The sequence below is a fragment of the Oncorhynchus masou genome, chromosome 11, assembly GCF_036934945.1.
Source record: "Oncorhynchus masou masou isolate Uvic2021 chromosome 11, UVic_Omas_1.1, whole genome shotgun sequence".
NCBI lineage: Eukaryota > Metazoa > Chordata > Actinopteri > Salmoniformes > Salmonidae > Oncorhynchus > Oncorhynchus masou.
The window spans coordinates 56,632,169-56,647,139 of NC_088222.1; the positions used below are offsets into that span (position 1 = coordinate 56,632,169).

Below are 14,971 nucleotides of genomic sequence, written 5' to 3' on the forward strand. Positions count from 1 at the left end.
TAGCCAACTGTGGCCAATAGTGGTTGTTTATATGCTATGGTGTTTTGAATTATGCTATTTTTAGGCTGCATAAGATTTCTTTCCTGTAATGTTACATTAAATATCTTATTAACAAACAGAAAACAATTGGAACCAGATAGCCTAACCTTTTCAGTAAATCTCTTTGCAACTGGAGTAAGGCTCATTCATGTTTAAGTGATGTTTAGCATATCAGAGCTCACTAGATAATACTGTACCAGATAAGAGACAGTGTTGAAACAGAAATTACAATAATATACTTATGAAATAGTGTATTATCTAACATTAAACATCATGTTTGGACCCCAAGATGAGTAATTGCAGCAGCTAATGGGGATCCTAATAAATACTAAACATTACGATGGAAATTATTGCATTTAGCTCTGATCATAAAGTTGATCCCTAACGGTTATGAACCACCGAACTAGTAATGGTCATTCAAAATAAATAAAACTACCTCTTCGTATCATCGGCATCTTATGATCGTTTTGATAAATGTTTATTTATTGAAATTAAGACCTTTACATATTGCTCACCTTGAATTTCGGATTTAAAAGCAATTTCATTCGTTATAGAACAACGAATTCATAGGCTTCATGCAACATGTTGTACAAATTGTACACACGCACACTGTCCACCTCATTGGATAAAGTATGCATCGCACGCGCGTCAGGCCGGAGGGTACCACGTGATTAAGATTTGGTTGATTGATGCGGCGTTCAGCATTTTGTTGAATTCTGAGAGTGAGGGAGAAGGATCTTGGTAGCAACTGTCTTTGAGAAAGTAGCTTTATGGGACACAACACATACGAGAACGAATGAGCATTTTTTATTTATTTCTTTCATTAGAGGAGTGCCAAAGAATGGTCAACACAAAGCAGACTATTGCGAAACAGTCCGTGAGTTTGGAACCACAGCTAGGGGATGGATCTGGACTACTAACGTTACTGCGGATTGAGTGAAAATCGTCAACATTGTGACTCGGGACTTCTAGAATATAAAGGCGATGAGAATTAAGGGAGCCTAACATCGAAATGTGGTAGGCATATTATGTGGACTGCCGTTTTCAATCTGGGAACTAGATGAACTATCAAATCACCGCATGAAACGCATTCAGTGACTTGGGTTGGGAATCGCGGAATTACCCGAGATTAGTCGAGTGTTTCTTTCGTATACATTGTTACGTGTGGAATAGCCTTTTTTTGCTTACTGGAGGTTCCTCTCGCTTGTGCACGGGAACTTTAATAAAGGCATGAGACACCCGGCAAAAGGCACGCGTTGTTGAACCCGAGCCCGTGTTCCCTACCGCGCAGTAAAAACCGACGGATGGTCTCCATTGTCAGTTGGCTACATTGTTGCATCGGGGCTTGGTTAAATGTTCTGTTTAATTGGCTCCGTATCATGGAAAACTACACCCACTGTCCAGTTGTAGGTTTCAGGACCTTTTGGATAACACGTATATCAATTTTAGGCGCTGCAGTTTATAGCCTACCAGCATCAAATACCTCCGCATTTAGCGTAGTCAACTGAACGGCGAGGAATTCCACATCAATAGTTATTTTTATTGCAATGTGTGAGTACAATTGCGCATGTGTTGAATTATTTAACCCGTGGACTTGGCTACATATTTGGAACATGCATGGAGGACTATTTAATTGAGGGCACAATTGGAAACAGACGCGTGGGAGTCTCGAGCCACTTGATCCTGATACCTGTAACTTTCTGATCCGGCTTGGAGCCCCTTTTATAAAAATACGTTCGTTCATCGTGCCTTACATTTTGTTTTCATTAAGCCAGTCAGACATTTGTAGGACTTGACACCGACCTATTCAGCAGCCTAGTCTACAGCCCCACATCTTGTAAACAATTCAACGTTAGACTCTTGAAGAACCTGTCGTAGACCTAACACCGGTCGGAAGCTATATTTGAAGACTCCTGTATTCAAGACTGCTTACTGGATTTACTGAGCTCTACGATGTCAATTTCACCATACCGCAGAGGAACTCTTCTGCTCTGTGTGGCGCTCATTTCTAATGGTAAGTGCCTAACCAAGTGACACACAGTATACTTCAGAATGATGATTAGCTGGGTGTCTGAACTCCATGATGTGTAGGCCTACATCTCGGTGAAGTTGGGTTGCGACGACTGTGGGCGGCGCCTGTTTGATTGTTATAGGTAGGCAATTTCAAGTGAGATGCGATTTTGAGATTTCAGAGTAGAAAACACTGTTGCAGTGTCGCTTAAGCGCAACTGCCCCTACGAACCAACTTCTCATTTAGAAAACGGCTTATATGGCATCGATATGAGTCAAACATTTGATTATACAGTCAAAATTGACTACAGAGTGTAAATTGGATGACACTATAGTTTTGTAGGCAACCTGAGTATATCACTACATAAATCGGGGATTGGCAACTCCAGTCCTCGGGGCCTGATTGCTGTCAGTTTTTCCCCCAGCCCCAACTAACACATCTGACTCCAATAATCAACTAATCATGATCTTCAGTTTAGAATGTGAGGGGGCTCATTTCATCCTGCCCTCAGCTGGCAGCACACATGTAGTAATCAGTTCTGAGCCGCATGCAACCTGATAGTAATGCCCATGGTAAATGTGGTTTGACTCCGGATGTCCATATGGGACTAGTTAGAGACCATCTGTAAATTGCACAATGGACATGGGACAATGTTAAAAATCCAATACCTCCGAATGTCAGTGACGCAAACCAACTATACATTAAAATAGAAAAATGTAAGGCATTTGAGAACTAAAATGTGTGCAACATCAAAATATTGTCTCATTTACGTTGTGTAATTTATTGATGGCCCTAACTAGCCCCAGAGAGACTATCCAAAGTCAAACCATATTTGCCACAGTCGCACACCAGCCGGCTGAAGAGAGAATATTTGTCTTAGTCTTCCCACCTGCGAACACACACACACACACACACACGACACTCACATCAAACCACACCCAGAATCCAACTCTCATTTGAATTCGGTAATGGCCGCTAGCATTTCTTTTAATGAATCAAATCCAAAATGAGGCCAAAGCAGGAAGTTCAGCTTCTCTTTAAATTTGGATTTGTTATTCTGCACACACAAAGTGTAATATAGGAGCTAATAGATGCAGGTAAGGATTAAGTTATTAATGCAAGTGAGGTATACAACCAGTTGAATGCTTTCATTTGCAATGAATGGTCCTGGGAAAGTACAATTGAGGGTCCACAAACAGCATCTCTCCACAAGGTGGGAGCAGGGCTGTGTAGCTTGCCACACTTTAATAGCAGGTTTTTGTAGCCCATGTTTTTAGGAGCTCTCAATTTCACTAGTCTGTATTTTCTGAACCGATTAGGGGATTTTTAAATACCGTATAAATATTTCTGGTGTGCTCTCCCATTCAGGTTTAGGATGCCCCGTTTGCAGTAATGCACTACAACACACTGAAATAAGGCTTTTATTGGTCTGCAACGTCACTAGTTTGCAATCTATTCCTTACATGAGGGACCCCCCCAAAGACAGTGGTCAGTATTGCATCACATCGCTAAGGACATTTTTGGACTCACATTGTTGTGCTGTGCTCACTTGAACAGGAAGATGACGCGGTGGTCCTCCCAAGTTAAATTGTTTTGAACGAGGCACAAATCCTCCATTGACAGCATGGCCAATGTTGAATGTTTATCATTTTAAACCTGGAAAATAACCCCTTAATCCCAGATTTGGGACAACACAGCCACTGTCACTGGTCCAAACCACTCGTTGTTGAATTTGTGATTTCTAACTTGTGTAATGTTTATGGCTGAGCACCGATACATTTTAACTATACTTCTCCATTATTTCTCTCCATATGTAGGTTTGCACATTTTGGGGAATATTCAGAGGTGGAAACGTTCCGTGGGAATTAATGGAAATGCATGAAAATTAATACTATTTTAATGTAATGTTTTTTGCATTAGATACATTTATCATATGGAGACAATACCCTTGTTTTGGTCAGCCTGTTGTGTGCTTTGGTGTGTGTGAGAATTGCGTCAATTCGAATCTGGTATCAGGATAAATAGGACACTGAGTCACCGATTGTATACTATGTATTTTTTATTAGCTAAGCAATAAGTGGTAAATGCAATTTTCGTTTATACGGGCTCTCTGTCCCACCTCACAGGGCAAAAAACAGAGAACTGACTTGTTCCTGACAAAGATATTATAATATACCCTGATGACAGTAGTAGTTCCGGCTTCTGAGCCGGCCTGTCAGAGTAGAGACTGGGCGTGGTTTAAACTTGCTCAGCCTATTGCAGGCGCTCAGGCGGGTCCCCGCCTCTTGGCACTTCTGTTGATAGATGTAACTGTTGCTGTGAAGAACATCCATGCGCTGGATACTGTTCTCTCGCACCTGGCTCCTGTTACCTAACAAAAGACCGATTGTTCTGCAACCCCACGCTCTGAATGTGCCCCCCCAACTCATTGCACAGTGCCTGTCTTCTGTATTTTTCCATCATGAGAAAGGCCCATGGCCTTAACTTTTAACAATGTTTCAAGTCAGCTATGTTGCATAACACATACATACATCCACACAAGCCAACAGCAGATAATATTCAATCATATATATGGTAATGGCTATAATGTAAAACACAGAATCCAACAATCCCCCCTTTTCACACCAAGGTTGTGAACAAAAATTCAGCAATGAATCATATAACAGTTACAAAGTTTAAAATACCTTCATGTCCTCCATTCGATCCCACTATGTACTAGATTGGCTACCAGCCACTTAGGAACTTAAAACCCTCATATCAAAAGAGAACAGCTCATTTAAAAACAGAAAAGAAAATGGTGTGAAATTTAAGTTCCCCTTTTGACACCCACTAGGGTGTCACTCATTATCCTTTATTTCAGCAGTCCCAACATAGTAATATGTTAATAGCATTTCATGAAAATAATAAAACGTTTATTAAAACATTATTTTTACATGTATTTTTTTTACAGAAAAACAGAAAAAAATCAACCAAGAAAAATAGAAAAAAAAAATTGACAAGTGATATATGCTTTTGACACCCATAAGGGTGTCACTTAGCAAGAACAGGATAAAACTTAATTGTTTATTGACATGTAAGATATAGGATAACTTTGGTCATGGAAAACAGAGTAAAGCAAAGCATTATTATAAACCATCTGGTCCTCTCAGCTACTCCTATCCTGCACCAGGTGGGCTCCTTGCCACCCAGGGACTCTGAACCTTCACATAAGAGAGGACAAGTTATATCGTACACGTTATGTATTTAAGAAGTTATCATTCCAAAACCTCACCCACAGCAAACCAGGGGTCATCCTCAGTCAGCCCCATCCTCCCCTGAAAGCTTGATTCAGCATCTCCAACTGGAGCATCAAGCAAAGGCATCATACCTGAAGCCTTCACCACATCTGTAACAGACTTCTTAAAACACGTGCTGCTTGCATCATACCAACACATCAATAACAAAAATACAAGAATTAGGGTCAGAAATCCAGTAACCACCATACCAGTGTACTTACCAAACCAGGCTCCCAACCAAGAGAACAGTTCAGACTCCTCCACCCCCACCATGGTCCTCATCTCAGCAGATAGTGCATCAAGCCCATTAAGGGCCTTAGATATACTACCATCTGGACTGGTGTTATTAGGAATATACATGCAACATTGTTCACCGAACATCTTGCAGACACCCCCTGACTGGCAAGAAGCATATCCAAAGCAAGTCTATTCTGGAAACCCTAGATGTGGCCTCAAGCTGTTCAGAAATACCAGTGAGTGCATCACGGGAGTAATTCACAAAATGCTGTTGATTTATAGTAGATATAATTAATCCATGCAGTCTGTCTTGCATCCACTATGGCTGGACCTATAATAGGTAGTAAGTGCCAGAGTCAGTCATTCCTACCCAATGCCTGAAATTCATGAGGAACCCCAACAGGCACCCCCAACAGATTAGTGTGTATGTCAACTACATCCTCTGTCCATGGAGCTCTATGTCTCCCATGGGATGGAATGTTTTCAGGTCCCCTGGATACAGAACCCAACAGCTGCTCAGCAGTAACATCAACAATGGTCAGTGGAATTATCAAACTGGTCAGAGCACAAGTACCTTGCCAGTCTCCTCTAAGAATGGGTCTCAGCACTCTTTTGGGTCCACAGATCCAACACACATCAGCCAGACCCACTATTTTGGTTTAGGCCTGTAACTGGCCAAGTGGAATTAATGGTTATGTTACTACTGCAAGCAGCTTCAGGCAATCTCCCATAATCAATGCCATTACCTGTACCCGTGATGCAACTGTAATTGTCCCCATATGCCTTAACACCCCAAGGGGCCCGATGAGGAGGTACTGTAGGAAACACAAGGCTCAAAGAGGAACAGAGAGTTGAATTGGGCTGAACCTGGTAAAAAACTCTCAGAATACACAACCACCCCTCCTTCTCCTATAGCAAATGGGTGTGTAGCCAGAACAGGTCTAGCATGACCACATAATGCAGTCCTTTCTTTTCAGGGTCTTTGCTGTATATCTCATATAAGACAGCCACAAATTGTCCCTACCATCAAAACCAGTCTGTGCCTCATTGATCAATAGCTGAATAGTCTCTAACGTTAGTTACCTGAATGGGATTTGACACAGGGGTGGCAGGCTCGGTCCAGGGGTGGTAGAGGAGTGTGTCTGGCTCTGGTTCGTCTGGGACCTCTGTGGTTTTGGCAGCACCTTAATAGAAAACACACCCATCGTGTCTGTCCTGTTCCTTTGTAGTTCGAGGGTGTAAGTGCCTGCATCAGAGAGCTTAATATTTTTGATGGTTAGTAGGATTTCATCGCCTTTACAGAGTTCAACAGTGCTCCCAGGTTTCCCCCATATCATGGAAAATCTATCCACCTTTGTGGGATTCCCTATGCTATAAGGATACCCTCTTCTCCAATCCCAGAACTGTCCCAAGTTGGTTATCATGTAATCCCCATACGGACACCCTCCCCCATTTGATACCTGGCTCTGAACAGTGTTCACAAACAAGGACCAGTTGCGGTCTGAGGAGGCTGATGTTGGTGGGATTTGGAGGATGATGGAGGCAACAGGGGAAAGAGCCTCTGATCCACAAAGTCCCTTCCACCGGGAGGCTGATGAGATGCAGTGGGGCAAAAAAGTATTTAGTCAGCCACCAATTGTGCAAGTTCTCTCACTTAAAAAGAAAAATCCTACAAATGTGATTTTCTGGATTTTAAATGAATTTATTTGGAAATTATGGTGGAAAATAAGTATTTGGTCAATAACCAGTTTATCTCAATACTTTGTTATATACCCTTTGTTGGCAATGACAGAGGTTAAATGTTTTCTGTAAGTCTTCACAAGGTTTTCACACACTTGCTGGTATTTTGGCCCATTCCTCCATGCAGATCTCCTCTAGAGCAGTGATGTTTTGGGGCTGTTGCTGGGCAACATGGACTTTCAACTCCCTCCAAAGATTTTTCTATGGGGTTGAGATCTGGATACTGGTTGGGCCACTCCAGGACCTTGAAATGCTTCTTACGAAGCCACTCCTTCGTTGCCAGGGCAGTGAGTTTGGGATCATTGTCATGCTGAAAGACCCAGCCACGTTTCATCTTCAATGCCCTTGCTGATGGAAGGAGATTTTCACTCAATCTCACAATACATGGCCCCATTCATTCTTTCCTTTACACGGATCACTCGTCCTGGTCCCTTTGCAGAAAAACAGCCCCAAAGCATGATGTTTCCACCCCCATGCTTCACAGTAGGGATGGTGTTCTTTGGATGCAACTCAGCATTCTTTGTCCTCCAAACACGATGAGATGAGTTTTTACCAAAAAGTTCTATTTTGGTTTCATCTGACCATATGACATTCTCCCAGTCTTCTTCTGGATCATCCAAATACTCTCTAGCAAACTTCAGACGGGCCTGGACATGTATTGGCTTAAGCAGGGGGACACGTCTGGCACTGCAGGATTTCAGTCCCTGGCGGCGTAGTGTTACTGATGGTAGGCTTTGTTACTTTGGTCCCAGCTCTCTGCAGGTCATTCACTAGGTCCCCCCCAGAAATACCTTCTGTGGTCCATTGATGACTGCCTTCAGCTCATCTGCAATGTAGGGACCCGTGTCTCTCTCGTCTGTGCTTTTGTAGAATACTGGTTGAGGGGTGGAGATTAAGTTAATTATTCATTGCCCACAAACATTCGACCACCCATCAGAGATGCTTCAATACAGTCTGCTTTCTCTATGATTGGCTTGACTTTCACTTGAACTCTGTTGAACTCTGCATCCAGCAAATTAGTAGATAAAGCATGTCTGGTTGGAGGGGTGTATGTTGGGCAAAGAACATTCAGAAATCCCTTCCAATACACATTGGCCAGATGATTCTGGATCTTCACATGATTTGGCACAGTATTTACAAATGCACACAGCTTTTCCTTCGACATTCGCTGCAGTGAAAGGTTTCCACACATTAGAGTGCCCGTGGCATTTTCCTGTAAAGATTAGGGGAAAAAATGAGTAAAAAAAACACACTACAATTCCATGTACAGCTAAAGTTAGATTAAACATTTCCTTTGTAAGATAAATGTTTTAAAATGAATTATGTATGGAAACAGGTGAATTAACACTCAGTTAGCAGGTTCAAGCAAACTAAAACCCACATGGTAGCAAAAACGAACTAGCCGAAATTAACGAGTTTTAAATAATTTAAACACTTTGCTGTAGGCTACTGTTTACAAGTTAACAAAAAAATTGTATGTCATGAAATATATTCATCCCACCCAGTATTGTAATCAAAACTTACCAGAAAGCATGTAGTCCTTGGCTCAGACAGTGTAGTAGAGCTCAATAGCATCTTATTAGTGTGCAAGATCTTGAGAATCAGCTGTACATTTGAAGAGTGGACTGCACATGTGATGGAAGAATGCACTGTGCATGCAAGGGTTGCAATTCCATTGATCTGGGGATAGTTTAACCAAACTATGCTTGAAGACCTATAATTGCCTTGTCCATCACACAAAGGTTCACTGTTATAAGCTAGCTTAATTTTCTTTTTGTTTTTAATGAATTTAAGCAAAATTCCCAGGCTTATCTTCCCAAAGAGATTTTCCTGTAAAGTTTGAACCTTTGCAACCCTATTCATATAACAAGGATTAAAAAGGATTTTCCAGTAGATTGTCAACTTGATTAATGATTGCTAGCTAAGATTTTGAAAGTAAGATGTTGACATGACTAGGCCAATCAAAGCTACATATGTGATTTGACTTCATTTTATCTGTGGCCAATGACCTTGAGCCTTCTTGGATGGGCACTTCTATGGCAGCAGCCGAAGGGCTAGAATTTTCATGTCTCCTCTTACACTTGTCAGTGAGGAAGTCCCCATGAGTGACAGAACACTGAGCCAATCATGGCGTAACACTCTGTATTGTCTGCTGGCTTGCCCCACCACGACAGGAAACAGTGCTAGGCCTGATCAACGACGAGACGGCCTATAGTGAGGAAGCCAGACAACTGGCCGGGTGGTGCCAGAATAACAACCTATCCCTCAGTGTAACCAAGACTAAGGAGATGATTGTGGACTACAGAAAAAGGAGAACCGAGCACGCCCCCATTTTTTGTGTGTGTATGGAACAGTTCTGGGACCTTTTATTTCAGCTTATGAGCGTTTTATTTTTGTTCAGTATATTTACCCACTTTGTTTTCCTGTCTGGTGTGGTTTGTAAACAACTTGTACACAAATGTCTCTGAAGAACTCCAGTGAATTTGAGGGATTTCATTTTGCTACAGTAAATCCTTTGTCAGTAAAATAAAATGTGATCTTGTGGTGTATAAGATACGCCCAAAATAGATGTGGCATGTTTAAAATAGTTTATTCTTTATTTTCATGCTGCACCTCAGTGTAAGAACATACCTATGACGCAGGCAATGAGTATTAAATCAATTGGATTGGTCTATCAGTTTTATTTATCACAATATATTGATATTCTAATGCAGGCTTATTTAGGTAGGGGTGATTCAAAAGAACGATAGTCACCCTTTTCTCTCTGTCATAGTACGTTTTTAAAATGAGTCTAATCAACTTTGCATTTTTTGAATACACATTGTCTTGGATGGGATCAGGCTACCTGTTTTGTCGGACAACTATTCATTGTGACGGTGGAAGTGTGGCATTTTCCAACAGCAAGTTTTCTTTTTTTTTATTGTGCCGAAATGTGTCAGTACACATCCAAAGAACACCAGTATAAAAGCCATGTTATGACAGATGCCAGGTTGTCTCCCTAAATCCTCAGGACGGCCCTCATCTGTCAGTGGCTGAAAGTAATGTTAGGAGACATTAAAAGGAAGTCTCCGGAACATGCATGCACTGCCATCAGTTTGTTAAAATAATGGTGGGCAGCAACCGGAAGATCATGACAATGGATATTTGGTTAACACTGAATCTAAAGTGTATAGTGCCGTCCTGGAACCTATTAACACCATCCCATAGGTTGGCCATACTTTCTGGCTCATCTTCAACTGTTTTAACTGCCCATTTTACTCCATAGTTCCCACACAAACACCCCTATCCAGTCAACCAATGGTGTTGTCTACTTAGCCACAAGGTATGACTTATTGTTATTTGCTATTCAATTGATTGGTGTAGTATTATTAAAATAAATTGCACACTGCATTTCCATAATTTGCTGTAATGTATGCATTCACATGAAACGTCCAATGTGTCAAAGTAATCTGCTTGCCACTTCACAGAAATATGATTATACAGTAAGGCCTAGTCGTTAATGCTTGAAGACTGTTCTACTGTTTTCTGAATGCCGTAAAGCATGTCTTAAAAAAAGCATCAGTTAGGCATGAATGTGTAGCACTTACCATGTTTACTGGTGTTGTGTATCTGAGTTGTCCTTTCCCTGTGGATCGATTTGTCTGAGACCTCTTTCACTCTGTGCTGCATAACATGCCTGAGGTGAAAGTGTTAGCAAAGTCATGTTTGGTTGGCATACCTCCCGCCACAAGCCCATTTACACACAGCATACAGACACTGGATATGGACAATAGCTACTACACTGCAGTCTCAGTCCAGGGGCCTAATTTTATAACTGTACGTGTGCAGAAGACTCCCCAAAATATTGATTTAGAATCTTGGCGCACGCCTTGCATGCACATGTTTCCCGTTTATAAATTAGACCTTTTGTAAAACTGCGTGCGTGAACAAACACCTTCACCCCTAGCCTCGAGCAATCCCGTATCCGGGAGCGTAATCATAGCCTCAAGCTCATTAGAATAACGCAACGTTAACTATTCATGAAAATCGCAAATGAAATAAATATATTGGCTCACAAGCTTAGCCTTTTGTTAACAACACTGTCATCTCAGATTTTCAAAATATGCTTTTCAACCATAGCTACACAAGCATTTGTGTAAGAGTATTGATAGCTAGCATAGCATTAAGCCTAGCATTCAGCAGGCAACATTTTCACAAAAACAAGAAAATCATTCAAATAAAATAATTTACCTTTGAAGAACTTTGGATGTTTTCAATGAGGAGACTCTCAGATAGCAAATGTTCAGTTTTTCCAAAAAGATTATTTGTGTAGGAGAAATCGCTCCGTTTTGTTCATCACGTTTGGCTAAGAAAACCCCCCGAAAATTCAGTCATTACAACGCCTAACTTTTTTCCAAATTAACTCCATAATATCGACAAACATGGCAAACGTTGTTTAGAATCAATCCTCAAGGTGTTTTTCACATCTATTCGATAATAAAATCATTCGTGGCAGTTGCCTTTCTCCTCTGAACCAAATGGAAAAGTGCACGCAGCTGGAGAAACGACAGTGTAGGCTCATTCCTGGCGCATTCACAGCCATATAAGGAGACATTGGAACACAGCGCATTTAAAATCTGGGGCATTTCCTGTATGAAATTTCATCTTGGTTTCGCCTGTAGCATTAGTTCTGGGGCACCCACAGACAATATCTTTGCAGTTTTGGAAACGTCAGTGTTTTCTTTCCAAAGCTGTCAATTATATGCATAGTCGAGCATCTTTTCGTGACAAAATAGCTCTTTTAAAACGGGAACGTTTTTTATCCAAAAATTAAGTGCCCCCTACATCGAAGTTAAAAGGAACCATAAGCTTTCATATGTTTTGAGCAAAGAACTTTAGATTTTTTACATGGCACATATTGATTGCACTTTTACTTTCTTCTCCAACACTGTTTGTGCATTATTTAAACCAAATTGAATTTTTTTTTAGACTAAATTGATTTTATTGATGTATTATATTAAGTTAAAATAAGTGTTCTTTCAGTATTGTTGTAATTGTCATTAATTTTTACATGTTTTTTTTTAAATCTGCCGATTTAATCGGTATCCACTTTTTTTTTGGTCCTCCGGTTTAAAATCATAATCGGTCGACCTCTAAGTTCTATGGTGACAATAACGCCCTTATTTTCTGTAGGTCTTATACTTCGGTAGTATTGGAATTAGGCCATCTAAAGGAAGTAATATATTAATGGTGAACTTGATCAAATGTTAACCCCAACCAAAAAACTAATCTTGGTCATCTGGGAATTTAAAAAAATATATATTTTTCCATTTATAGACACAATTGTCATTTAAAAAATAAATAAAATCAACTATATACATTCAGCTTCGCTGATGCTTTAAATGCTCTGTTTGATTAAATAAGACTCAAATGACTCGGGAGCCAGAGGGGAGAGAAACTGACCTGACCCCCCCCTCCTGCTGGCTTTTGCAGATCCTCCCATTACGCTCTGAAATTTGCTGGTAATAGGCAACACGAGAATTCGGCAACCTTTCATGTGGAATGCCAATTTCTTACCATGTCTACAGATCTGCGTGCCAGTTATGGTTTTCGTATACACATTTTCATGGAACAGTTTTATAATACCATATCTCAATCATTGTAATGTGATTAATCAAACTTCTATCCAAATTAAACAAACCTAACAAGTAACTTTTGCCATTGCCAACTATGTAGGAATAGTCTACATTAAGTCAACAAACTTTTTTAAAATATCTTATGAATCACATGGCCTGTAACTTGAAACATTGTACAACTATCAACTGATGTTTTTGGCCTGAAACTTGCAACATTGTATAAAATATTCTGGGCCCTCAATTTCCTGTTCCAGTGAGCTCGGGACAGACACAGTAAGGGATAGAGATCGACAGATTTATGATTGTCCAACGCCGATACCGATTTTTGGAGGACATAAAAAAATATATAAAAAATACGTATTTGTAATAATGGCAGTTACAGCAATACTGAATGAACACTTATTTTAACTTAATATAATACATCAATAAAATCAATTTAGCCTCAAATAAATAATGAAATACGTTCAATTTGGTTTAAATAATGCAAAAAAAGTGTTGGAGAAGAAAGTAAAAGTGCAATATGTGCTAACGTTTCAGTTCCTTGCTCAGAACATGAGAACATATGAGCGCTGGTGGTTCCTTTTAACATGAGTCTTCAATATTACCAGGTAAGAAGTTTTAGGTTGTAGTTATTATAGGAATAATAGGACTATTTCTCTCTCTACCATTTGTATTTCATATACCTTTGACTATTGGATGTTCTTATAGGCACTTTAGTATTGCCAGGTTAACAGTATAGCTTTCGTACCTCTCCTCGTTCCCACCTGGGCTCGAACCAGGAACACAACGACAACAGCCACCCTCGAAGCAGCGTTACCCATGCAGAGCAAGGGGAACAACTCCTCTAAGTCTCAGAGCGAGTGACGTTTGAAACGCTATAAGCGCGCACCCCGCTAACTAGCTAGCCATTTCACATCACATCGTTACACCAGCCTAATCTCGGGTGTTGATAGGCTTGAAGTCATAAACAGCAGAGCTGCTGGCAAAACGCACACAAGTGCTGTTTGAATGAATGCTTATGAGCCTGCTGTTGCCTACCATCGCTCAGACTGCTCTATCAAATCATAGACTTAATTATAACATAACACACAGAAATGAGAGCCTTAGGTCATTGATATGGTCGAATACGGAAACTATCATCTCGAAAACAAGACGTTTATTCTTTCAGTGAAATACAGAACCATTTCGTATTTTATCTAACGGGTTGCATCCATCAGTCTAAATATCGCTGTTAGATTACACAACCTTCAATGTTATGTCATAATTACGTAAAATTCTGGCAAATTAGTTCGCAATGAGCCAGGCGGCCCAAACTGTTGCATATACCCTGACTTTGCGTGCAATGAACGCAAGAGAAGTGACAATTTCACCTGGTTAATATTGCCTGCTAACCTGGATTTCTTTTAGCTAAATATGGAGGTTTAAAAATATATACTTGTGTATCGATTTTAAGAAAGGCATTGGTGTTTATGGTTAGGTTTATGTTGGAGCAACGACGGTCCTTTTTCACGAATGCACACTGCATCGATTATATGCAATGCAGGACACGCTAGGTAAACTAGTAATATCATCAACCATGTGTAGTTATAACTAGTGATTATGATTGATTAAGTTTAATGTTTCACGGAAACATAGCTGTCTCGGGATATGGCTGTCCCCCAGCACAGCCACTGCAATTCTTTGTGTATATTGCCGACAGGAACACAACATCTCTCTGTGAAGAAGGCCGGGGGTGTATGTTTCATGATGAACAACTGATGGTGTAATTGTAACATACAGGAACTCAAGTCCTTTTGTTCAATCGACCTAGAATTCCTCACAATCAAATGCTGACCGTATTATCTTTAGGGAATTCTCCTCGGTTTTTGTCACAGCCGTGTATATCCCCCACAACGGCCCTCAAGGAACTTCACTGGACTTTATGCAAACTAGAAACCATATATCCTGAGGCTGCATTTATTGTAGCTGGGGATTTTAACAAAGCAAATTTGAGAACAAGGCTACCTAAATTCTATCAGCAAATTTACTGTAGCACTGGTAAAACACTAGATCAC

General features: G+C 40.5%; 1 protein-coding gene across 1 annotated transcript in view; it reads left to right on the forward strand.

Moving 5' to 3' along the window:
• Positions 1-733: 733 nt before the first annotated feature.
• The window catches only part of LOC135548868 (transmembrane protein 132E-like), a 360,411-nt gene continuing 346,173 nt past the window's right edge, over positions 734-14,971 (forward strand). Inside the window, exon 1 of the mRNA XM_064978919.1 lies at positions 734-2,053. Within this exon, the coding sequence (XP_064834991.1) occupies positions 1,993-2,053 (61 nt within the window). The 5' untranslated portion in view covers positions 734-1,992. The remainder of the gene's footprint in view (positions 2,054-14,971) is intronic.